The 25,758-nt window shown below is 36.6% G+C and overlaps 1 protein-coding gene across 4 annotated transcripts; it reads right to left on the reverse strand.

The window, feature by feature from the left end:
• Positions 1-1,924: 1,924 nt before the first annotated feature.
• Positions 1,925-24,546, reverse strand: sgk1 (serum/glucocorticoid regulated kinase 1). 4 transcript variants are annotated; one of them, XM_059528133.1, is made up of 14 exons: positions 24,288-24,546; positions 24,021-24,142; positions 19,912-20,145; positions 11,052-11,249; positions 10,749-10,809; positions 5,588-5,663; positions 5,217-5,292; positions 4,915-5,103; positions 4,666-4,797; positions 4,005-4,241; positions 3,809-3,904; positions 3,515-3,670; positions 3,305-3,394; positions 1,925-3,117 (listed from the first exon to the last, which is right to left on the reverse strand). In XM_059528133.1, exons 2-14 carry the CDS (start codon positions 24,096-24,098, stop codon positions 2,950-2,952), a joined length of 1,791 nt encoding a protein of 596 aa, XP_059384116.1. In that variant the 5' UTR covers positions 24,099-24,142; positions 24,288-24,546; the 3' UTR covers positions 1,925-2,949. The 4 variants fall into 4 exon arrangements, with proteins under 4 accessions (XP_059384116.1, XP_059384118.1, XP_059384119.1 ...); XM_059528135.1 differs by lacking the exons at positions 10,749-10,809; positions 11,052-11,249; positions 19,912-20,145; positions 24,021-24,142; positions 24,288-24,546 and adding an exon at positions 7,838-8,019; XM_059528136.1 differs by lacking the exons at positions 10,749-10,809; positions 11,052-11,249; positions 19,912-20,145; positions 24,021-24,142; positions 24,288-24,546 and adding an exon at positions 7,545-7,743.
• Between the last annotated feature and the right edge of the window lie 1,212 nt (positions 24,547-25,758).

Raw genomic sequence — 25,758 nt, forward strand, 5'->3', positions numbered from 1 at the left:
TGGTTCAAAAACACTAGAGTATTTAGGTCTACTATAAATTACAGTAGGTCTGTAGACTATGGTCTGCAACGCAAGAACGCACATAAAACGTTCTGTATGTTTGTGACTTGTATATTGGGCAGCCGAATCAACACGCATAAAAACAGTTGTCATGGACCACTTAACTTCCTTCAAAATACAACACCCACAAATGTCGAAAACACCGGGACAAAACATGTATATGAATAAAAAAAACTAAATGAATCTTAATTTGTTCAGGTGACACAAATAGCTGGTATACAAACACTTCCTTTGTGGCTTCACAGCTGCTTCACACGTACAGTAGTTATCTCCAGTAGGGTGAATTAGGGTACATTTAGACAGTCATCAAGTGGACAATTTTATTTAAATTCAACTACATAATCTAATCTCATACTTAATTAATAGATTTTAATAATATATAAACATATATGGTCCAATATAACGTTTAACCTGATTTATGGCTGTGATAATAGCTGTAATACAATGTGGTGGTCTGCTGTGTCACAGATAAACTGAGTTTGAGTCATTAGACACTCTGTGTAAACTGATGTGGTGTGTAATACTTGAGTAGCTTAAACTGTGGCCTTTCCGTAGTTTACATATATAGACATAACTAGACATATAGACGTACTGTACTGTTGTTGCAGTGCTAATAAAATCGCATGACACGTTTTTGTAAAATAATCGCCTAGGATTTATATATATATATATATATATATATATATATATATATATATATATATATATATATAATATATTATATATATATTTAAAGAGCACTGTTATTTCCAGAACATCATCTATTGTAATATAGTGCCATCTACTGTCCAGATAATTGTAACTACATTGTAACTACAGTACATTACCATTTAAAGTTCTACGGCAAAGACTGCGTGGCTCAGTTTGACAAGGTTCTTTTTGTCTTAACTGTGAAAATATGTAAAAATCTTCATAAAGCACCACAACAATTATCAGCCAAGACAAAAAAGAAAGAAAGAAAAATAGAAAAAAAGATTTACAAATTATGTCACACCAAGCAAAGTGAACAGAAATTAAATGATTTATATATACTTTTGGTTTATAATAATTTATTTACCGTAGCAGCACATTTTACTGCATTTTGTAGAAAATTTGGCTTCAGATCATGTTAGGAGAAAAAAAATGTGTCCAAACGTTTCAAAAGCGACATTGGGGGGGGGGGGGGGGGGCGCTAGTGAATAAAATATCTAAGATTGTAACTCCGTTCTATTTATCAGCACTTCTTCTTTTTCTTATTGCAATGCAGCATGGTCCCTTATAAAACAAACATATTTAAATTGTGAGATTTAATGACACCACATCACATATCTGCAGGTTATTGATAAGTGTTATATTTAGAAACCTTTTATCATTCAGATAGCCATGTTGGCCTGTTGAGAGCCAAAGTATCTTTACAGCTTGTAGTTCCCTGTGCATCCTGCATAGCATGTATCTGAAACGTCTTAAAAGCAATGCTCAGGTTTATTTTTAACAAATTACCAGTAATTTCACTGATGCGTGACCTAGTTTAAGGCCTCAAGTGCAGCGTTTCTAGTGAAGTTGCTCAGACCATTACGTCGGGTCTCAGAAAAGCAGTTCCAGGAGCTGCAGTTAAAACATAGGCCTGCAAACATTGACAGCTGCCAGAGAAATTACAATTATGGCTGGTTAAAGACGGGGTTCAATGTGCAGGGATGGCGTGAGCACTGGGATGCGAAAGTAAGATGCACAACACTCTACTAAAAGCAACCTTTGGCCAGCTGAGGAGACTGATGACGTTGTTTCATGGCGTGTGGTGTTTGTCTGTTTCTTAAATGATGTTTGTTACATTATATGACCCAATGATTTAGTTTCATCTACAGAAAAAAGAAAACAGATGCAAAAGTTGTTTTGGGGAAAAATAACCATAAAGTTTTATTGTGAACCAAACAAGGTCACATGATTCAAACATTTTACAATTTTACAGTACATTTATAGTTACATATAAGCATACCTTAAGTTTTTGTTCCATATACATTAAAACTAATACATAGACCTTAAAATATACAAACAAATTTAAATAACCATACAGTCATATTCCATGGAATGCGATGTTCAGACAAACTGGCCCATTTCTGAGCTGTACAATTACTGTACATCCTAGGAGGCTGGAAGACTAAGGTAAAACAGAGGCGTCCGATTCCTTGGTCCGAGTGTGTATCTACACAAATCAGCAGCACATCCCTCTAGCACCTTCCGCTTTAACAAGAAAAACATAAAAAAGGAAGTGCTCTTTAAATTAGGAAGATAAATGTGCAACTTGATCCCAGATATACAACTGAAAGATCACAAAACATCAGATGCTGACATATTTTAGTGGTTTTAGCATCAGGTTGACTGTATTTATATCCGACACAGACTGACATGCCAGATCACATGATTTAGATTAAACAAACATGTGTGAAGGGGTGTTAAAACGAAGGCACGTACACACACGCACACATCAAATCCATCCAAAACAATGAAGTCTAGCACTGACAATCCTATCAAAGTAAATAAGCTGGAAATAAAGCTCAAGAAAGGAGGAGTACGTAACAATCGTCCATCAGCATCAATCTTCTCGCTCTCTCTCTTTCCCCATTTGTCTCTCTGACACAACTCGGGGTGATAGCGGAGGAGAAATCGTGCATTTGGATGCAGTCAATGAAGATGACAAGTCATTTTTTTTATGTGTAAAACTCAGGCCTTTTAACAAAGGCCTTTTGAGCTGCCGTACGCCATGTGCAAATGCCCCCTATCTGGAGGAAGGGAATGAGACAGGGTTTGCTTTTTTCATAGTGATGCACTACAGGTGTGATTCCATGGGACTGTGTTTCCATGGTAATGAGCTACAGGTAAGAGTCTATGGGATGGTGTTTCTGCGTCGATGGGCTACAGGTAGGAATCCATGGCAGGGGCGTAAGAGAAGCCTAAAAAAGCCTCGGCCGCCTCGGTGATGCTGGCTGTGACTAGAGCGCTGTCCGGGGAGCAGCCGATTGAGTTTGGCACTGGCTCATCAGTGAACTCAGGGTCGAAATGCCGTAAGTCATTAGGCCCCGTCTGAAACAAAAACACATCAAAATTACACGATTGAAATGTATTCATAAAATGCTGCAATATTTGCATAGTAGAATTCTCTGCATTCTCTTATCACAAATCAGCCAGAACGACTAGGTCCATTTATCTATAACACCCAGTGCTATGTGGTAAAAACGCAAAGTCAGTGCAGAAGAGAAGTGGAACGTACCACATTGGGGTTGAAGGGAGGTGTGAGCTTCTTGGCATTTAGATCATCCCAGTTTATGGGAGAGAAGAACATGTGGTTCTTGATCTCAGTCTACAAAAGTGAAACAGAATATACATTAGATACAAGAGCAACAGAACTGCTATTTAATATATTTATAGCTAATGTATTTAATAGCAAAAACTATATATATATAAATTCCAACACACTTACAAAGTCATCAGTGAAGCCCAGTCTCTTGGTTCTGTCTTTCTGCAGCAGGCCCTCCAGCAGGTGTCTGGCAGCGTTAGATATGTTGGGTTTGAGCTGCAGTGGCTTGTTCAGAATGTTATCGTACATTTCTGCTGTGTTACGGCTGTAGAACGGAGGCTGTGGAGAAACCGCAAAAGCAATCAGCAATCATGTAAAAAACCTAATACTCAATTAAATTCCAATTCAATTAAAATAGTTAGTTAAATACATTCAGTTAAAGGCATGAAATCAATTTATTTTGCTGGAATGACTCACCAGGCCATATAACATTTCATACAGCACTGCTCCCAAACACCACCAGTCCACCGTCCGGTCATATGGCTGCTTGTGTAACACCTCCGGTGCCAAATACTGCAAGACAGAAGGAGAAATATTGAGATGAGTTAGCTTTCTGACTGCAAATGCAATTGCACTGTTTGAAAGCAACCACTTAAAAGTGAATGCTATTTACCTCTGGTGTTCCACAGAAAGTTGATGTTGTTCCATTGGGTTCTATGTTCTCTTTGCACAGGCCGAAGTCAGTCAGGATGATGTGTCCTTGAGAATCCAAGAGAATGTTCTCAGGCTTCAAGTCTCGGTACACTATGTTCAGTGAGTGCAGGTAACCCAAAGCGCTTGCGATCTCGGCTGCATAGAACCGTGCACGAGGCTCCAAAAAGCATCGCTCCCGTTGCAAATGATAGAACAGCTATGGAAAGACAGAGAGAGGGGAAACAGATTAGGTTGTGAATTCTATATCCTGAATGGCATACTTAATCAAGGCTTTCTAGACTCCACAATCCTGAACAATGGCAGGAAATGAGAACGTTACCCCCCCACACACACACACACCCCTCAGAGACGTCTGTTGAGTTAGACCGAGTCTAAAACATCATAGCTGCTAAATCTGGCTCCCCTACCTCACACACTTTCCCCTCCCAGCCATTTCCTGAGGAGAGTTTCCTATTCAGAGCCCAGCCGCTGCGCTTTGCTTCTCATGACAGGATATCCCTTTTCTGTCTGCATCTACCTCACTGTCTCCAACTTTTTGGACTATTTTATTTTCTATTTTGTAAATATTGCTTTACTTCCTACTATGTGCAACTTAAAAACATGCAAATGAAATAACATACCTCTCCGCCATTGATGTAGTCCAGTACAAAGTAAAGTTTATCAGCAGTCTGAAAGGAGTAATGCAGGCCCACCAAGAATGGATGCTTGAAATTCTTCAGTAGCACGTTGCGCTCAGACATGATGTGTTTCTCCTGAGGTCAGAGGTTAGAGGTCATGATAAGAGGTCAACCAACCATCTAGAACTACTATGTTGTTTTTAAACACATGCATTCTCCAAAGAAACTATCATTAAAGAGTGAATTCCATACCTCTTTTTTCTTTAAAATGGCTTTCTTTTGCAGCACCTTGACTGCATAGAACTTCTCATCGCTCCGGTGGCGGGCCAGTAGAACCTTTCCAAAGCTGCCTTTCCCAATGACCTTGAGGAAGTCGAAGTCTGACGGTTTGGCGGTGGGGTTGGAGGAAGGGCCGAGGTTTATCTGCTGAGAAGGACTTGGCTGGAGAGGAGAGAAAGATGATTAGGCAAATATGACTCACATTTTGTTTTGTATACAGATGCATGATGTATGTACACACACATGCTTTTGTGACATAATAAATGCTGATTTACCGGTGGGGAAGGGTTGCTGTTCATAAGCTCAGCATCTTGTGGAGGTGTCAAGTTCAAGATGGACTGAACCTCAGGACTGCAGGAAGAAAAGACCACTGATGATCAGATGCATGGTTTTAACAAGAACAACTTAGCAAACAAAGAGAAATGTCTGAATAGGAGTAGTTATAATTATAGTTGTAATGTTATATTACTGCAATAATAATTGCAAAAAACAAATGTCAAAAAAGTAAATAAACTATTCTATTTTGTAAATAAACATTTGTAATAAGTTTGTAAATACATACAATTGATTTATACATGAATGTATAATTGAAATAAATATGTAAACATTTACATTTTCTTTGCAGATTTGCATAAAATAAACTTACTGCTTGCATGCATAAGAGTTTGTGGAAAGCTTCTGGATAAAGTCATTCAGTCCCATCTTTCTCTGTTTCATAAAGGCTGCACATAAAAGAAAAAGCAGAGAGAGAGAGAGAAAATAGTCCATTAAAAAGCTAGATCACTTAATATTCTTCCCCTTCTGTGCTAAAGTTGGCTCAGGAGATTCCATTCATCTGAAATAACAAAGCCTACCACTGAGATTAGCTACTAGTCCTCTTGTTTTAGAGTAGGTCAAGTCTTGAGCTGGGACGCCCGTCTCCGTTTGGATTGTCATTGCTGTAGTTTTCCACTCGGGGCCCGTGACCAAAACGACACAAAGCGCTACTGAACTCCTACACTACTGTTCCAACTATTTAAAAGGCAGGGGGAGGAGGCTACAGATCGCGTTCCGCTAAGAGGCGTGGCTTGGCGTTTGTTCTTAGACAGGAGGCGTGTCCTGACGCAAGTCTCTGTATGCGGGGGCGTGGCCTGGCGTAAGTACCGTAAGTTCTAGCGGAGTCAGCGGTTACGTCTATGAGGGGCCAGCTGTGAGTGAACGAGAACGTGATGCCCCAAAATCTTATGTTATGTTACATACAGTTGAAAACAAGATCTTCCCGGATGTAACAAGCTTAGCAGGACTACATGTACTTTTGACAAAAACAAAAAATGGTTCAAAATTGAGTCACTGTATGCCTGCCACAGAATATTGTCATAATACAAACAGTCTTGCTACAGACTCTCATTGCTACTTTATCGCAAGAGTAAACAATGTATAAGTGTGCAAGTGTAAAGATAAAGCAGAAATGAATCGGTTGATTCATCACACCTGTTCAAAAGACCTCCTAAAACAACAGCTATCCACGTGTGCACAACAGTCAATGAGTCCTCCTGCGGCTCTTTCATGCTTTATCTCAATTTTTTTCTCAAAGCCCCATTTTAACCGTCGTGCAGATGACGCATGAATGAGACAAAAGCAAAGGGACTCGAGCCAAACTTTAGCACTCACTGGAAAAGTACTGACTGGATTACCGGTGAATAACCCGTTCTTTTGTGTGGGGTCTTTTTAATGAATTGGTTGAACTTGTTCAAGTCCGAACGAGTCAGTCGGAGCCGTTAATTGAGTCTACTCACAACTCAAAGAACGAATAACGTTATTAAAATGCAGTAAACGTTAAATATGCGGATATGTATAAGGAATATTAAGTAAATGTCCACACCGTCAGGGTGTAAAAATATCATGACGTAAAATAAGCCGAATCGATTTTTGAACTGGTGTTCGGAACGTACTGTTCGAAAGAACCGATTCGTGGAAATGAGTCGAACTTCACAGAATTAATTGCTTATAGGAAAATTCAAGCATTCTTCTTCTGCTTTCTTCCCTTCTGCCATTTAAAGCCCGTATCAGGAAATGTACCTACATAAGATCATGAAATGCCCTAGTTTTCCACTGTTATGCAACCCCAGCAGACTATTAATTAACGTCATTCAAAGTTACTCATTCAACTCATTAAATTATAATAAAAGCTCAGAACCTAAGCCTCAAAAAGATGTAAACATATAAATGGTTGGATTGTGGCAAAAACCATTTTGACGTTAACCGCTTAGTTTAAGATGTAATGCTTGTAATTACAATGTATCTCATTTTGTAGCAGCGTTTTTATAGAGTAGAACCGTGGCACTTAACCCAGCTCTACAGAGCTTTACAACAAAACACATTGGAGTCATCAACTCTTCTCACGCTAGTATTAGTAGAATAAATTAGTTCCAGTAACCGAACAACACTGACTAAATATATATCATGCCTACATCCCAAAAAGTTGTTAAAGTTGTTTCACATTGTCCATGATACAGTGCATGGGAAGCATTAAACACAACATGAAGACTAAAATAAACAACATGCACTTAATACGGATTTTTTTTTTTTTTTTTTTAGGTTTTTGAGAAAAGTAGCCTACAAACCTTTAAGTTCTGCTGAGGTTCTCATTTTGCTGTAAATCCTGACAAGTCTCTTGTGAGAGCCAAGACTTACTAGCGTTCCTTATGTTTGGCAAAGACAGAGTCAAATGCCTTTATCAGACTAAATCAATATAGATATGAGCAAGTTGTTAAAACCGGGTCACTGCCCCTACGGTAACACACCTCCAGTACACCCTAATTACAAGCGAACACCTCCAGAGGAACGTCATTTAAAAAAAAAAAAACAGTTCCAGAACACAATTTTTCCGCGATAAATTCGACTAGATTCAACTTACATGACAGCGGAGAAGTTTTGTCTTTCATAGGGTCAGGAAAGAGCGTAAAGTGCCGCAGACACACTTGATGAGGAAGTTTGGAGGTGAAAGAATTTTCTCAATCCACCGCATTCCAGCAGGGCTGATCTGACACCGGATATCTGCGGGGCGGGGTCTCTCCAGCCCTCCAACAATGTGCTGCACTGTTTTCATGTGAAGCTGAAGCTAAATGAAAACTCTACCTGAACAGTTTTTGGGCATCAATGGCGAGTGCAACTCGACTGAGACCGATAAAGAGACTTTTAATGTGGATATGGAGTCCTGCAACTTTATTTATTTATTTTTTGCAAAAAAAAGTTTTGTATTCTTTATGTACTAATTAAGAGAAGTTAGATAAGAAGAGAAGTTCTCCACGCCTCTCCAACACTAATTGCAGTTTAGTAAAGCATGAAAATGATCACACACAAAATGCTCAAACACACAATCTTAAGACTGGGGCAAGTTGTCACACTTTATGGGGTAAGTCATAATGGAAACTATGTTTATTAATAGTTGGAAATTATCACTAAAATATTATTATATTACAATATTTTTAATATAATATAATATTTTAAACACACACACACACACAGCAAAGCATTTTTGATTACCTATAAAATACTCTGACATAAAATTAATATTATATTATATGATAATAAAGGTTTAATCTAATATAAAAAAATAATAACCACAATTCATAGCTAAATTGTAAACATAAATGTAAAAATATCAAAACATGTCTGGCCAAAAGATACTGTGATTGGATAATTGTATAAAATTCGAACAAATTCAACTTTCCTGTGTGTTTTTTGTACTGCATGTCGTCGATGTCACTCCTTGCGGTTCTCTATATTTCACTACAGTTTTGTGAAATGTTTTGAAACTTTTCAAATTTAAGTTCTCAGTTTTATACTCCTAATTTAGATTCTCTTCCCTTTGTCTCTTTGTGCTCATCATATCATCCAGATTCTGGTCATTTCAGTCTCTCGTTCTTTGTGTAAATAGGAAGTGAATAGTGGTATGGGAGAGGATAGAGAGACAGAGAGAGCACAGTGAGATTAAGTGTCTAAACACTTTGTTTATTTATGTAAGAAGATGGGAATTATGTAAAATCTTATTTAAACGCAGCTAAGCACTCAATACAGGACCCAAACATTACGCATACTAATGTGGTCTTGGATCATACTCTGGTTTCAAGAGCATTATGTAATTTCCTTCACACACACACATTCACATGAATGCATACAAATATGTGCGGACACAAACACACCTGCAATGACTTTGTCAAGAGAAACTCTGGAGCCTATGAGATCATTTAGACAAATTTAGACTATGAGTAATGTAATATAAACACAAACAAATATATTAAAGATGCAGCTACTGTAGTTATAGATTGTTGTGCCTTCATAGGGATTGTACTACTCAATTATGAGACAGCTACATGTCAGTGATTGCAAATTCCCTCATCTCCAGAGTGCTCTGTATTTTGGCATGTTTCGTTAAATAGGAAAGCACATTTTATACAGCTAACCAGTCCCAAGAGACTCTGACTCCTCAGGACTCTCTGTACCTGTCCTGGGTTCAGTGTTAAGTTATGATAAGATGAAAAAAAAAAAAACACTTTCCACAGAAATAAGATGAAAGTATTTTTTCATTTGCCCCTTTTCAGATAAGCTCATCACCCTAAACTTTAAAAGACTTGTAATATACAGCCATGTCATTGTGGAGGAATTTTTCTAAATCTTCTATCTACAGAGTCAGCAAAAGACCATTTATGAGTGAGTCATTAATTATGGGCTGTTTGGTCTACTTGAAATCATGACAAATAAAAAACAACCCCCTTGTCACTTCTCATCTACATCATGTTTTATATAAGACAGCAACTTGTTTTTGAAAATCCTATTTCCCATGTTACAAAAACAGCATTCTTCCATCTTAGAAACACTGGCAAGCTACGAAACATGTTATCTGTTTCTGATGCAGGAAAGCTAGTTCATGCATTCATAACCTCTAGACTTGTCTATTGTAATGCATTTCTAGGTGGTTGTCCTGCATCTTCAATAAACAAGCTACAGGTAGTCCAAAATGCAGCAGCTAGAGTCCTTACCAGGTCAAGAAAATATGATCATATTACTCCAATTTTACAGTCTCTGCACTGGCTACCTATTAAGTTCTGTATCAGTTACAAAGTATTATTACTTATCTATATAAGGCCCTTAATGGGTTAGCTTCTGTAACCTAAGCCTTCTACCATGCTACCATCCATCACGCTCCCTAAGGTCACAAAACTCTGGACTTTTGGTAGCACCTAGCAAATAGCAAAGTCCACTAGAGGTAGAGCTTTTTCACATTTGGCTCCCAAGAAATCATGGCAAATTATGTTCTATCCTTTAAAACTAAAATGATTTTGTTTTCTTTAAAATCATCCTAGGGGAAAAAAAAGGAAAAAATCACCCATACACATAAAATCATAATTCGCTGTCAATGTCGGGAAAGTTTAGCACATACAATGCGTGTTAAGAAGCACTTGATCAATGTGCGTGGTGCATTTCTACCATTATCGGGTGGCACTGGGTGTTTGTAATTTAATAGTGTAGGAGTGTTTTATTCAGAGAAGCGCTGTTTTGAGCACTTGCCTAAAAATAGTTATTAAAGGTTCAACTCTAAGCCTACATGGATCAAGGTGATTATGGGTTATGCTTATACCAGCAAAAGAGAAAAACAATGAGAAGAAACAAAACAACTCAAAAAGAAAGAGAAGGAAGTGCAACAGAAAGCAGAAAGATCCTGAAAAAGTAATAAAGGTGGATGAATGAGAAAAGATATACAAAAGAGAGGGAGAGAGGACAGAAATAAAGAAAAGACTGGTGGAGGAAAAAAAGACAGCACTTACTGGTGTCAGACAGACAGCAATAATCAGAGTCAGGCTCTCCATGGTAGTAAAGGTCCATTGCCTAGGGAAAAAAAAGAAGTAATGTAGGTCAGTGCAATGTGTCTTCAGTGAAAACACTCTTTTGTTGTCTTAGTACCGCATGTCTCTTTTGACCTATAGACAAGAGGCCTTCTTCCTTGAATATGATAACACTGAATATTAGAATTAGGACTTTGGTTTATTAATATAGTGTGCTTAGTGCTTTGTTATCTAATGCAATGATACTCATTCATTTTTGCATGAGACATTTGTTTGTGTGCTGACCTGTGTGCGCTGACGTGGTTGCCATGCCTCCTCATGCCCGTAAGTGATGAAGGGTCCATTGCAGATGCAACATTCCAGCAGTACGGGGCTTCCCAGCAGTGGTGACATCGTCCAGGGGCAGATCACATGAGCCTCTGATTCAGCCTCCTTCACCTTACCATCGTTGTGATGTCGACTGAGCATCTTCCATTTTCTCACCTTTTGAAAAACACAGATGAGGTAAGCTATTGTACTGACATGGGCTAGTAGTAGTAATTAAGTCATTTAGTTGAAAGTATTCCAAACTTTTCAATGACAAGGACCCTTAAATATAATACAAAAAATATATCCCCTTGCAAGGAACACACTTCTTAAATGCTATATCTAAGACCTGTGTATATTGTGTGTGAAAAATAGCATTAAACTATAAAGACAACATTACATTATATTATATTGTTATTGCACTGAAGCCAAAATAAATGATTATGCTGTTTAAGTCTGTTCAAATTTAGGGTCAGTAAGTTTTTTCGCACAAATATTACAGAAAATGAATACTTTTTATAAAAAACCAAACAAAACATAAGATTGATCAAAAGTGACAGTAAAAACCTTTACATTAATGATGCTGAAAAATACAGCTTTGTCATCACAGGAATAAAATACAGTACATTATGTAAACATAGAAAACTTGTTTTAATTTGTAATAATAATTCACAATATTAGTATTTTTACTGTATTTTTATATATATACATTGCAGAAGATGTCTGTGAACCCCCTAATTTAGCTAATGTTTTTTTACCAAAAAGTGACTCACAGTACACCTTGCACAGAAACAATCTCTCTGAAGTAATCTCAATCTTGTTCAAGGCCATAATGACAATAGATCATGGATTCACTATCGCAAGGTTCATAAAAAAAAAAAAGTTTAGTTACCAGTTCAGACTTTAATCACTACGTCACTGTACCCCATGAGTAAGCATGATGTGCAAAAACAGTAAAGTATAAATAGAAGCATTTTGTTATTAATGCTGTAACTCTTGTCATGTGCTTATTTCAGTTAATAAGTAAATTGAGACATAAATCATCTCAAATCAAGGATTTAGGGGTGAAATTCACTAAGAATATATTACGCTAATAGCTCATAGTTCATTTGCATTAGCTGACTGTGTTGGTTTAGCACCTGATACCTATACCTATTTTTGGATAAAAAAAATACCTATTCAAAAGTGTCTGTTCAGCATATTTTCCTCTAAAGGTCATATAGGACTAGATCTACATTTGACTCAAAGACAAAATGAAGTGTATGTGTGTGTGTAAATGTGCTGATAATAGCTCAAGGGTCAGTGAAAGACGTCACAGCAGCGACTCAAGCTTATTCTATAATCCACAATAATCAGAAAGACACACACTTTGCTCTTTAGTCTTTGATGCCAATAATGAAGCACCGATTCCAGGGAAAGGTGATCTTGGAACTGTAACTAGCCTTTCTTAAGGGCCTAGGCTTGTGCACACACTCAACCTGGCCCAAATATTTCTACATCAAAAGCTGCCGATTATGCAAGTGCTCTAACAGTAAAATGTTCAGATAAAAAATGGTTAATCAGCAACTCTTCCCTCCCTTGTCCCCCAAACAGTGTGTGAGTTAGCATTTCACATGCAAGGCTTTGCACTGCTATTGTAATCTAAAATCTCTTTGACAGAATTTACCAGGCAGAGATTTTCTAGTCAATACAAAGTCATTATATTTTCGAAGCCCTGGGGTGTGTTTGTGTCTGTTTATGTGTGTAGCCAGGGAGGTTAAATCACACACTATAACTTTGTTTGAGGAGATTATTCCCAAACTCTTGTATGGTATTGGCCTATGTTGAATTCCCAAGGGCTTCCTCCCTCTGCATCCCATCACGAACCCAGCTGGGAACATACGCTACTGAAAGTCCCATTTGCTATGAAATACTTTTGGAAAGCTGTCCTGCACAGATGTCCTAGGAGGTATAATATGTTCCTAGCAAAAGTATTATTTACATGTTTTACATGTTTATATGTAGTATAAAATATGTTCAAATAATACCAAAAGTAAATGTAATTGCTCTGCCATTAGCCATAATTTAAACAATTTGGGTTTCATATTTTTCATAGTTCATACTTAATTTGACTAAAATACTTAACATTTATTCAGAATTCATAATATGTGCACAATTTAAAGATGACACACTTTAATTACAGTAAAACAGTAATATTGTAAAATATTACTACTATTTAAAATATCCCCTTTAAATGCTATCTTAATATTATAATTTTTTTAATTTTTTTACATGTTTTAAATATATTTTAAAATGTATTTCTGTGATGGAAAAGCTGAATTTTCAGGAGCCTTTGTGCCAGTTTTGATCTTGCATGATTTTTATAATGTACTGTACAATGTTGAAAATATTATTGTGGATACCTTTTTCTTTTTCAGGACTCTGATAAATTTGAAGAAGAACAGCAGTTAGAATACAAAAAATAAAAAATAAAAAAATAGTATGAGCCTTTACGAACACGCTTGATCAATTTAATGCATCTTTGCTGAGTAAAAGCGATACTTAACTTTTAAACAGGTTTGTAAATACAATATATTACCAATCCCAGAACCTACGATTTAGACGTTTCCTTCTTGATGCAAAATTTAACTTAACATTTAACTTGACATTATGAAAAAAACAACAAAAAAAAAACAATCATGAATATGTCATGTGTCAACTACAATTGATCAATTTCTACAAAGGCTAAAAATATTTAGCATGCAAGTTTTCGTCTTGTCTATCCAACCAAAGTTATCTAAATTATGACATACCATAAAGCTAAGTTGTTTCCACGTTAAGCTATTTTAATGACTGCAGACAAACCTTGCAATTAAAAGAAAAAAGAAAGAACATTTTAATTGTGAGTCATTTTTACCTTTGAAAGGTTTAGCTCAATACAGTGGTCATTTTTGTCCCTGAAGTATAGCGAAGTAAAGCCCTACACACTAAATCCTGTAAGCATAATTAAACCCGCTCTGAACCGGGAAAGAGTTTCATTCCCACAGAATAAGTATTACTTCCCTCCTAAAATCTATTAGCCCGCTGTGCTTCTTTGTAGGAGGATTGTGGAACGATTCAGGAAAGATTACAGAATGATTCAGGCCTTTTCTGCACCAGTGCAAAGCTCTATAAATATAATCGCTCTTACAACACGATAGCGGAAAATATATAAAGGTCATGAACTTCCTTAGAAGAACTTCTACCCAGCTGACACTGCTGGCCCACGCTTGGAAGGTGAGAGGGAATTTGGCTCGGAGCCACCCTTGACTGGCACAGCACCAGAGTTTGCATACAGCAGCATGGTTAAGGGCCGGGCGAAAGGCAAGGGGCCCAAAACAGAGATAAAGAATAACCCGAACCAGAGCAGGAGCTCTGACTGGAACTGACGCTGATGTTGCCATTTTAAGGGCTCTGGTGACAGCACTTCTGTGTGGCGTGTTTTCCCCTGAAACCTAGTAACCATTAGCCTCATTAACCCCAACTAGAGATTCATAGGGGACAAAGGGTTATAGTGCCAGAGACAAGACGCGTGAACAAACAGATAAAAATAGTGCTTTGCTAATTGGCTGGCAGTCCAGAAGCCATTATTGTATAATCCTGATGCCTTATACAACAAATAAATCAGAGTTATTATAATAATAACCAACCAGATTTATTCTAGTTAACTAAAACCATTAAAACTGATACTTAAAATGAATGTTAATGGAAATAAAATATTAAAAGTGTAAAACTTATTTCATTTCAGCTAGTTGCCGAAGCAGTTCTCATTTTCATTAAGTTTAACTTGACATACTAAAATAACTGAATGATAAAAACTATATGCATATTTAAGTAAAAATCTATTATATATCTAAAATATTTTTTAATAAAAAACACTAATTAAAATGTAAAAAAAAAAAAACTACAGCAGAATCTGAGTGATTCTAAAATCACCGTAAGAAAGTCCACAGCATCTCAGCAGAGTTAGGAAAACTGTTGCTTTGTCCGTTTGTTTACGCGACGAGTCAAAGCTCTGGAATTCCAGTCACTGACATCAAAACAGCTTTGGATTTACGAGAACTAATGACACATGCTCTGGGTTGTGGACAGATAATGGCAGAAGTGTGTGTTTTTGTGGTTGTGTTTGCCCAGGGGAACATTTTATAGCTCACAATTTGCTCTTTTGTGGCTCAGGAGACATTTGTTTTATTGTATTATTGTTGTCTCAGTTGTTTCTCCTTAGGTAAAATAGAAACAGAAGAGAATAAAGCAATAAAATCAGCATATGTGTATATGTATATGTCAGAAGTTATTTGGAGAACATAATGAGAAATGTTGAGTTCATTTTTACTTTAGATAGAATCTGACCTTTAGAGGAGACATATGTCCCTTTCCCAGGGCATAAATCTAAAAAGGAGACTTGAACTATTTGTGCTCCATTTAATTCCATTGCCATCTAAGAGAGGCAATTGAGAAATTAAAATGATCACATGTGATTTTTTACCCTATGGCTTTCTATTTCTTTTTTTTTTTTTGTCGATACAATGAATGTCAGTGGGGTCCAATGTTGTTTTGGACAACACTGACTGTCATCGTATGGACAAAAACAGTTGAAACATTCTTAAAAATGTATTATTGTCTGTCACCAGAAGAAAGAAATTCATAGAGGTTTGGAACGACATAAGGAGGGTGAGTCACATGAGGCCAGAAGTTACGTTTTTGGACAAACTCTTCCTTTTAACAAAAGTTTCTGATTATATTACTACCTAAAAGAAACAAATTTGATATTAAAAATGTCTAATTTTGTCAGTTGACTTCACTTTAAACCCTCTACACTGAAGAGTTTAATCAGTCATAAGCAATCAGACAGTTAATATAATCATAATGACAAGAACATTATGCTCTTAACATCTGCTTCATTACTTAGTTTTGTATTTTACTATGAAATATTACATTTGCATAAACTCTTTGTCTTAAACATCCTTCCTTATAAAATAATATTACATAAACATTTTCCGTTCAATTAATTGATCTGTATAGGACTTTTTTCCCATCTGTTGCTTATTTTCTTCAACTGTTTCATCCAATTTTCCAAGGACCCCTACTTTTATAATGCATTTTTAAAAATGTGTCTGTCGAACAAGACTTGAGATGCTTGAAACCTCAGACTCACTCCTAAAGGATGAATAGATGAATAGATGCATGAATAAACATTTGACAGATGACCGAAAGTTAATAAACAGACATAAGGAGGCCCTCCACACTGAAGAGTTTAATCAGTCATAACCAATCAGGCACTTAATATAATCATCCCAACGGGGAGCAAGCTGCTTCATACAATAATTATTCAGCAGATCCTCCAAATAAATCACATACGATCTCATCACAGGCTCACTGAAGTACCGAAGGCAAGCACAATGTGGTCGATCAAACTTTATGCTCATTTCAACCCGGCGAAACCTGGCACTATAAAGACTGGCCCTGTGTGTGTGCATTTGTGTGATTCGCAGACCTCATGAGCGATGAGTCATCAGCGCAACCCCCCGCTCCTCACATCTTTCTGCCACATTTATTCCACAAACACAAACAAGCACACAAACCCACATGCAGAGCGAGAAGGAGCCCCGCTGCTCTCCATATTTTCACAGGGCGTGAAATAAAAATCCTTCCAGGCAACATCTACTGTAAAACACGATCTTGCTCCTTCTAAAGAGTCAATAGAACAAAATAAAGGAAACATAATACAGGTCCATCACAAGACTGGGTTAAGAGTTTGGAAGGACTTCAACTATAAAACCAATCGTCAGCTGTTGCTTTAGCATAATAATAATTAAAAGCATGACTGATTAGCGATATATCTGAGCTGGCAGTGATGATGAAGGCAGGTTATGAGGATGAACAGAATTTATTACTCTCAGGCTGCTGAATGAATTCAGTCATTCATAGACAGCTCCTGTGATTCCATCATTCGCACCCTGACACAGGTTACATAACTTCAGCCTCGAGACCGACTGGACACAAAATGATGTGTCATCTCTCTCGCTTTTCCACTCTCCCATAATATTTCCTCGTCTCCTCTCCCATTCTCCCTGTCAGGACACATATATTTTTAACCCAACCTAACCTTTATATACAAGCCGCCCAATAGTAGCTCCTACACAGAATTCATGAATAAAACAGCTCAGGCATTAGTTCTCTGGTTATTTGAGAACTGTTTGTGGCAAAGCAGAGGAGAAGTGGGCAAGAGGTTATCAAATCAATCAAACAAACACAAAAATCAACCAACCTTAGACGGCTACATGTTTAGCCAATGTTATTTAATCGACACTGTCTGTCTGTCTATCTGTCTATAGTGCTGCAAATACACCAACATATAAGAGAAAGCAAGATATAATAGAACTAGGTTAATCTTTGCATAAAATAATTAATAAATTAAGTAATCATATTACTTAGTTAAGAGGTTTTCAAAATTAAATATGAGACACGTAAGGGACCCCATTACTAAAAAAAATTGTCATATGTAATATGTCATAAAATGTCATAATATAACAATAAAAGTTAATCAAATTATTAAACAGTAAATTATTAAAATATAAATGTAGACTTATTAACTTTGTATTAAATATTAATGTGAAAATATTCAATAAATATTTCAAAGAATCTTTGTATGATTTTTTTAATATTATATTTATTTTCTATATCTTATATATTACAGAAACAATTTCAGTTAAATTAAAATTTATTTGTATTGCACTTTTCACACTTTTTATTTTGCTTGTGTATTTCATAAAATTCATTTTCAAATGAATAAAATTCAAATTTCTCTGAAATTTCTCTCAAACCCCCTTGCAACTTCTGAATTACTTTATTTATCACAATATCATATTAATTGAAATGTAAAATATTTTCACTGCAAGTAAGGATTTTGCAATGTAAAATTTAAAACGTGCAATTTATAAAAATAATATTTCAGGTGTTTCTTCAGCAGGTTTTCCTTTCTCTGTTCAAAACGTTTCACTTTTTCTTTTTAAATAATGTTTTAATTGTCAATTTGGGACACAATTTATAGATTTATTCTGTGCCCTCACATCATATTCCATTAGTCTTCTGCAATGTCCAAACAAAAGCCTGTTACTTCCTGATTTATCTGAAGTATTAGCAATGGATAAACTGAATTCTGTGATGTTTTGGAATGTTAGTTGGTTTGTGTCACTGTAAAACATTCCATTACGTTTGATAAAATCACAGAAATCGGTATGACATTGACACCTTATGCAAGCTAACATTATTCCTCACTGAGCAATGGCTAAGTTTAACTTTTAATTTCCATTCTGTTAGCTTCCAACCTACTAATTTTCATGCCATTGTGTAATTAATCAAATTATATGCTTCTGCAGTTAAAGTACCACGGCACTGTAACGATAAAACCTTCATATTCATCCGGAAGAAGGAGGCGGGAACCGGCGGACAATCAAAAACATTTTAATAACAACAAAATAAACACAAAACAGCGCACCAGCCCCTCACGGACGACTGGTGCGCATAAAATAAAACCCAAAACACAACTAAAAGCCCAGGCCTGGTCCTCTCTCGTCCTTCACTGTCGTCGCTCCAGTTTTATATCCTTCCATCTCCTCCATGGGCCTCGAGACCGGTGGGACGAACAGGTGTAGTTCATCTCCAATCACTCCCCCGGCCTCGCTCCCATGTCCCTCGGCCCCGCCCCACTCGTCACAGGCACATTTTTGAAAGTTTGCTATAAAAATGCTTCCCTAATAACAACACATACAATATAATGTATTTCAAACTGTCTGTTTGTTACATAAACTGAGGACACATATAGCGAGCAGTGCTGCTGTAATGTGCGATCTCTCTCTCTGCAGGGACGACTGAGATACAGACTCCCTCTGAGCTCTGTGTCATCTCTCTAATACTCACGGTCTCTGAGAGCCAATCAAACAGCCAGGGGAGCAACTGTGGAAGAAAGTGAGAGCGCTCTCAACTCAACTAACCTCCAACCCTGAGAAGCTGTTTAGCATTGCTAAATGGAAAGACAACATGTTCAGCCTCTTGTGCATCCCTACGGCACGCTAAGATTAAAACCTTGCACTGCAAGGGATCAGAAAAACAAGCAAAATGGGGGAAAAAATGACAATAAGAACATTTTGTAGGTCCTGAAGTATGGATAGCGTAGAAATGATTAGACCCTGTTTATGATTGCAATTCTCTTCACGTCTGCTGTAAACTGATATCTGAGGTTATTTCAATCTGAAGCCTCAACCATCCTTTCCAGTCACTATAAAAAGTTCATTACATTAGTTTCTTCTATTTCTATTTCTATAGCTCTTTGTTTGACTTTTTTATTGCTCATTTGTTCAATTGTTTCATAAAATATTTTCATTTTCTCTCAAATTTTCCATGGACCGTCTAAAACTCCCTTGTGGGCCCTAGTTTGAAAAACCCCAAATAAGTTAAAGTCAGATTTAAGTGAACACAGGGAAGTTTTATTATTATTATTTAAGTACAAGTGGGTATTTGTATCCAAGTAAAATTGGCAATTTATTAAAGAATATCTCTCATTAAAATGTTTCAAACTAATGTTTTCTTGGGAATCTCTTTTAGTTCGTCTAAAAGTTTCTTCACTTTTTATCTGAAAGCTTTCAATAAAACAACGAAAATTTACGACATTGTCTATTGACAAAAACTACAATTTTAAATGATTATTTAAAATGTGTCTGTCAAGCAAGGCTCGAGACTGAAAGTTTAGAATCACTCGTGAAGAATGAATATAAACAATTAACAGATGACGGAAAGGTTAATAAACAGACAGTTTTCTGACCTTGCATGTCTTGTTCTTGTCTGTCTGGCAAGGTGGGGCACAGGGCTGACAGAGAGGGCTGGGGGGGTGAGGGAGGTAGTATCCTCCAGGACTGTAGTGACAGCAGCCGTAAGGAGCTGGGAAGTGTGAGTACCACAGATCCTGGCCTTCCTGACATTTTGGACATGGAGACAGGAAGCCCTTAGCCTGGACCTTCTCCACATTCACTTTTGGATTTCTCATCCACCTGTGCACCTGGAGGCAAAACATGAAAGAGTCTTACATCTGTGCATTATATAACAAGTGGTTAAGGCTCAAGGGCTCGTAAGTTAGTGGTTAACTTGACCTGGAGTAGGAACCTAACACACTAAGTGCAGGAAACAAATTCCACTGGTCATGTGGTGAGTGACTAATACATTTCCATGAAATGCTTATGAAACCATGTGTTTTATTAACAACAGCTAGAAGCCTTGGAGTTATGATTGATGATCAGCTGTCTTTCTCAGACCACATTGCTAAAACTGTCCCGTCCTGCAGATTTGCTTTATTCAACATCAAGAAGATCAAGCCCTTTCTTTCGGATCATGCTGCACAACTCCTTGTTCAAGCTCTTGTTCTGTCCAGGCTGGACTATTGCAATGCCCTCTTGGCAGGTCTTCCAGCCAATTCTATCAAACCTTTACAATTAATTCAGAACGTGGCAGCAAGATGAATTTTTAATGAGCCAAAAAGAATACACGTCAGACCTCTGTTTATCAATTTGCACTGGCTTCCAATAGCTGCTCGCATAAGTTCAGTTCAGTTCTTTTATTTAACCAGGTTAAAACTCATTGAGATTAAAATCTCTTTTTTACAAGAGTGACCTGGCCAAGAAAGTTCAAGGCATTGATGTTTGCCTACAAAACTACCACTGGCTCTGCACCCATTTACCTAAATTTGTTACTTCAGACTTATTTACCCTCTAGAAGCTTGCGTTCTGCAAGTGAACGTCGCTTGATTGTGCCATCCCAAAGAAGCACAAAGTCACTTTTACGGACTTTTAAATTAAATGTTCCCTCCTGGTGGAATGACCTCCCCAACTCAATCCTTAGCCATCTTCAAGAATCGGCTTAAAACACATCTCTTCCATCTTTATTTGACCCTCTAACTTTAAAATCCCAGAGGAAAGTGTTATGCTCAGATGTTGCTCTTTATAGCTCCGGATATTTAATGACATTCTATATCTCTTAAAAGTTTCTCTTAAGAATCAGCTTTGCATCTGATATTCGTCTGAAAACCTCTTCTGACTTTAAAAATAATATAAAATGCAATAAAAGTCAAATAAAATAATTTATATTTTTATAAATACACAATGCTCAACGGTACCAAGATGAAATCATGTAAAGGTTTAAAACAATATGAAATAAATTGATATATTAAATAATGAAATACATTTGGCTAGTATAACTTATTATTTGGTCTTATATCTTGGCAAATGTGAGCAGTTTTGTTACATTAACATCTCTTCTGATACTACAGATGAGACAGTGTGACTCTGTGTAAGTGAAAGTTTCAATCTACACCCCATTTAATATTAAAGAGATCTTATTTGTGATTTTCCTTCATGTGGGATGGAGTATTGTTCTGCAGCAAAAGGCTCTTGTGAAACCCAGTTGTCAAACGCCATGTTTTTCGATGTAGACAATTATAATATTTCATCATGTGAAAACATCTTGAATTGTTTAAGGCAATCTGTGAATATGAATTTTGGATTGGTGCATTTGCTCCTGTATTTTAAAAGGCATCTCAGGCTGTACCCATGTATGTCTTTACAAGCTAAACAATGAAATCTGAAAGGCATCCTCCAAATCACCAGCAGTGAATGACTAAAAGAGGCAGGGCACAGGGTCGCATGTCTTCTTTGTAGTTAACATTGTATTTAATGACTTAATTCCCTTGAGTGAAAAGCAATTTTCTAGGCCCCAGGAAATCCTGGAACTCACGGCGAGCACAGGCTGAGAGATTTCCACTTCTCACTTCATTTCGTACAGCTGCCAAACAGCCAGATGAAAAAAACTCTCAAAGCTCTTTTTTTTTTAGAATGAAGGAAACAATGGAGAAAGAATCCTGAAATTAATGAAAACAATGCTTCTCGCATACATAAACAGTTACAGCATATAGCCACAGATCCTAACAATTCACTGCTCTCTTCCTGTCTCTCTTCTTTGGTCGAATTTTCAAAGTTATGTCATCGTATGTTGTCACCGTGGTGATACACTAGCATTCAGAGTCTCGCTGCTTTAAGCTTCAAAGACATTTCCCTTCCCTTCTTAAAATAAGTTAAATCTCAGTTAAATTTAATCAATAATTTGCTATGTTGTATTATTTACATTTAGTCAGTTTTAATGAACAAAAATCATATTTTGTCTGACAAGAAATTAAAGCAAATATTCTTTTATATATGAATCTAGTCTCAGTTCATTTGGCATGCTGCGTTTTCTGTGCAGTATGTCAGTGTGTTGTTGTTATGATCTGCATGTCAGGCACATGAATCATTCTTTACAGGAATCAAACAATGAAGCGATGGCAACTCAATAAACCACTCCAAATACAAGCTCACTGATGATTCAGCAAGCCACCAATCTTTAGTCACTAGAGAAAAACATCAGTGTGTGTGGGTGTGTGTGTGTGTGTGTGTGTGTGTGTGTGTGTGTGTGTGTGTGTGTGTTGCCCAGTGCACACAGCAAGTTAAACCCACCAGTCAAAACACACAGCACCATCCAGTTGTGTTAATGCAACACACGTACGAGACAACACTGCAAGCTGACCTACAAAAGACAAACATCAACCTTGGCACTCCAGAAGATTCTTTCTCTCTCAGTCTCCATGTAGACATAAATACATAATAATCCAACAAAACCATCTCACTGAGTCACTCTCTGACACTCCATCTGCTGTGTGTGTGTGTGTTGGGTGTGTGTATGTGTGTGTGTGTGTGTCTATGTAGGAGTCTGGACTCAGTCCCAAACCACACACACTTTCTCGCCTATTACCAAAACAAATACATTATATTTAAATAAATAATTCCAAACATGTTCAGATTGGCCATCACAGCAGTCACAAATCAAGCTGGAATAGTAATTACGCTTTTGTTAAATTGCAAACAAAAGAAATCCATAAACAATCTCAACACTAATGTCAAATGAGATTGAAAAACGTGCGTGCATATTCACAGCTGGACATCAATCTCACAGCCATGGCACAAACAGCACATTATGTACGGTATATATACCACAAACATACTGGCTACTGGCTGATGTTAGAGGTTTTTAAATATTGATTGATATTGGATATTTAATTGTTTATGCTCATTTCCACTATATTTGTATATTTAGATTACATTTGTTGTCATCTAATGCTCACTTAATCTTTAAAAGCAATAATAACTGAATAAAATCACAATAAAAATGTGATTTCTTTTAAAAGCAGTAATAATTGAACAATTAAATAAATAAACACGTTAAATGTAATATCTTGCAAGTTTCAAATGAATATGCATGTTTTGTAGTGCACATTATGATACTGTGATGCCTAAATAAATTTCTAGCATTTAAAATGATTCATTGTAATTTGCAGTGTTTTATATATATTTTTGCTATTTTATCTATTTAAAAAAAAGAAATCCATTTTATTATTTATTTAGATTAAAAAATATTTATTTTAAGAATATTTATTTTATTTAAATATTTATTTATTTAAATTTTTTATTTACTTACCTACTTACTTTATACTATATTATTTTAATATTGCTCATAACATGAAAAAATTAAATAATTTTGTATCCCTATCCAAAAATAATTGCAAATAACCACAATGTGATAACTACAAATAACTACAATGTAATACATGCATGCATATATTTTATTTACATAAACACAAATAAATAAATATACATACTTCACTTCCTCCATACCATAGAGAAAAATACTTTTAAACCCTTAAAACATATCAATGGAAATGACTTTAGCACGATTCAAACTAAATTCGTCGGAGCATGTGCATTACCCACCAGGCCATCTCTCCAACTGAACAGCACTTTTAAATCTCCACAAGCCACAGAAGTTCTGCAGCCAGCATTCTCACACACTCACCTTCCTCTTGACAAACTGAAAGGCAGAGCACTTCTTAAAGGAGAAAGACTGTTTCTCTGCATTATGGACCAGCCTCATGGCCTCTGGCCTGCCCGCGCACTCTGCAGACCCCAGCGTGATGCCTTTGAGAAGGGACGAGAAGGTGAAAACACCGTTATGAGCTCTTCTGTGTTGCCTGAAGCAATTACAACAGCACAAACCTGTGATATCTCTTGCCTGACAAGCACATGTGTGTGTGTTTGTGTGTATGCATGCCTGTGTCCATACCTGTGTTGTCGTCCTCCTCGGTCCAGGTTGTTATGATTGTCACTGCTGACCGATGATATCAGCGCTGCGCTGATGCTGTGAGTCCGTCCCGATGATGTCTCTGCAGCACCACCACTGTGTGAGTGTGTGAGTGTGTGTGTGAGAGAGAGACAGAGAGAATGAGATGGAGCCGAACAGACACCTTGTCAATGTGACAGAGAGAGAGTGTTGCAATCGGAAAGAAGCGCACCTTCCTCCCTGCCCTTTCTCTTTCTCTCTCTGTAGCTCTTCGTTCTTCTGCGATGGCACGATACACTCTCTCTCCTCCTCCTCCTCCGCCCCTTCCCCACTGCGTTTTCTGCAGAAGCAGATGCTCTCTCTATCGCAGCATTTCTCTCTCCATCCCACCCTCCCCGCTGCTTTGATTGTGTGAATGGAAGGATGGGCGAAGGATGAATGAAGGCTGATGGATTGGATGGGGGTGTTTAACCTGACCAGTGCTGTTTCAGGAACCGATGCAGTGCTGCAACCCTCTTCTGACTCACACACACAGCATCACTCAGGTCCTTTTTCTCTCAGTCCTAAATGTCTGTTTTTCTGGATTCTCTTGGTCAAGAATCATTTATGAATGAGCAGGGGTGAATGAGTCAACAGGTTCGTCATCCTGCGAGCAGCGGATGTCACACATCTGCAGAGAGAGGAAATGGAAGATAATGATGGGAGAATCAATATACTGAGTTAAAGCCATAATGACAGAGATCCAACTCCGTGTTCTTCTTAGTCAGTGGTAAGTATATCAGGATGTTGACAAAATGCAAAGAAAGATTCAAAATGCAGATCTTATTTTCTTTGGTATATATGTTAATTTGCTTTTATAAATAAACCAAATCAAGTAAGAACGGACATTTAGGATTTTCCCCCAATAGATGTTTATATTATTATAATATAGTGTATATACAGTATATTGTAACATAAAACCACCCCACCTATTAAATAAAATATTACATCATTATTAGTTAAAAATATTACTATAATTATAAACAATCACAATGTAATAAACAATACAATGTAACAATCTATATAATTATTATTTATTAAATTGTATAAAACAATAAATATATATATCTTATATGCTGTACTATAAAAAAAAAATATATAAATATGTTAAAATAAAATGTAAAGGTCTAAAAATGTCTTTAAGGTCTGGAAAAGTAAAGGTTTTAAAAAAAAGAAAGCATGAACTGATTAAATATATACATTGAATGCAATTAAATGCATAAATGTATTATGTAAATGTAATATAAATAGTCATGAATATAAAGGACTATAAAAAAAATAAGGCAAAAGTAAAAAAAAAAAAAAATTAAAAATAAATAAAAGATTATAACAGAGATAATAAACAGGCAAGCAAAAACAGCAACTAAACTATCATGGCATTAATTAACTGATAATTGTTTATGAATTGACAGTTTCAAGAAGCATGGCACTGTGT

This window comes from Carassius carassius, chromosome 37 (genome assembly GCF_963082965.1).
Source record: "Carassius carassius chromosome 37, fCarCar2.1, whole genome shotgun sequence".
Lineage (NCBI taxonomy): Eukaryota > Metazoa > Chordata > Actinopteri > Cypriniformes > Cyprinidae > Carassius > Carassius carassius.

Excerpts from the sequence above, each read along its gene's own strand:
- sgk1 (XM_059528133.1), bottom strand. The coding sequence starts at position 24,098 with ATGAGGCTGGTCCATAATGCAGAGAAACAGTCTTTCTCCTTTAAGAAG. Across the intron at positions 11,250-19,911 it reads ACAAGAACAAGACATGCAAG|GTGAGAAAATGGAAGATGCT; the intron begins GTCAGAAAACTG and ends GTTTTTCAAAAG. Across the intron at positions 4,798-4,914 it reads CCATTTTAAAGAAAAAAGAG|GAGAAACACATCATGTCTGA; the intron begins GTATGGAATTCA and ends CTCTGACCTCAG.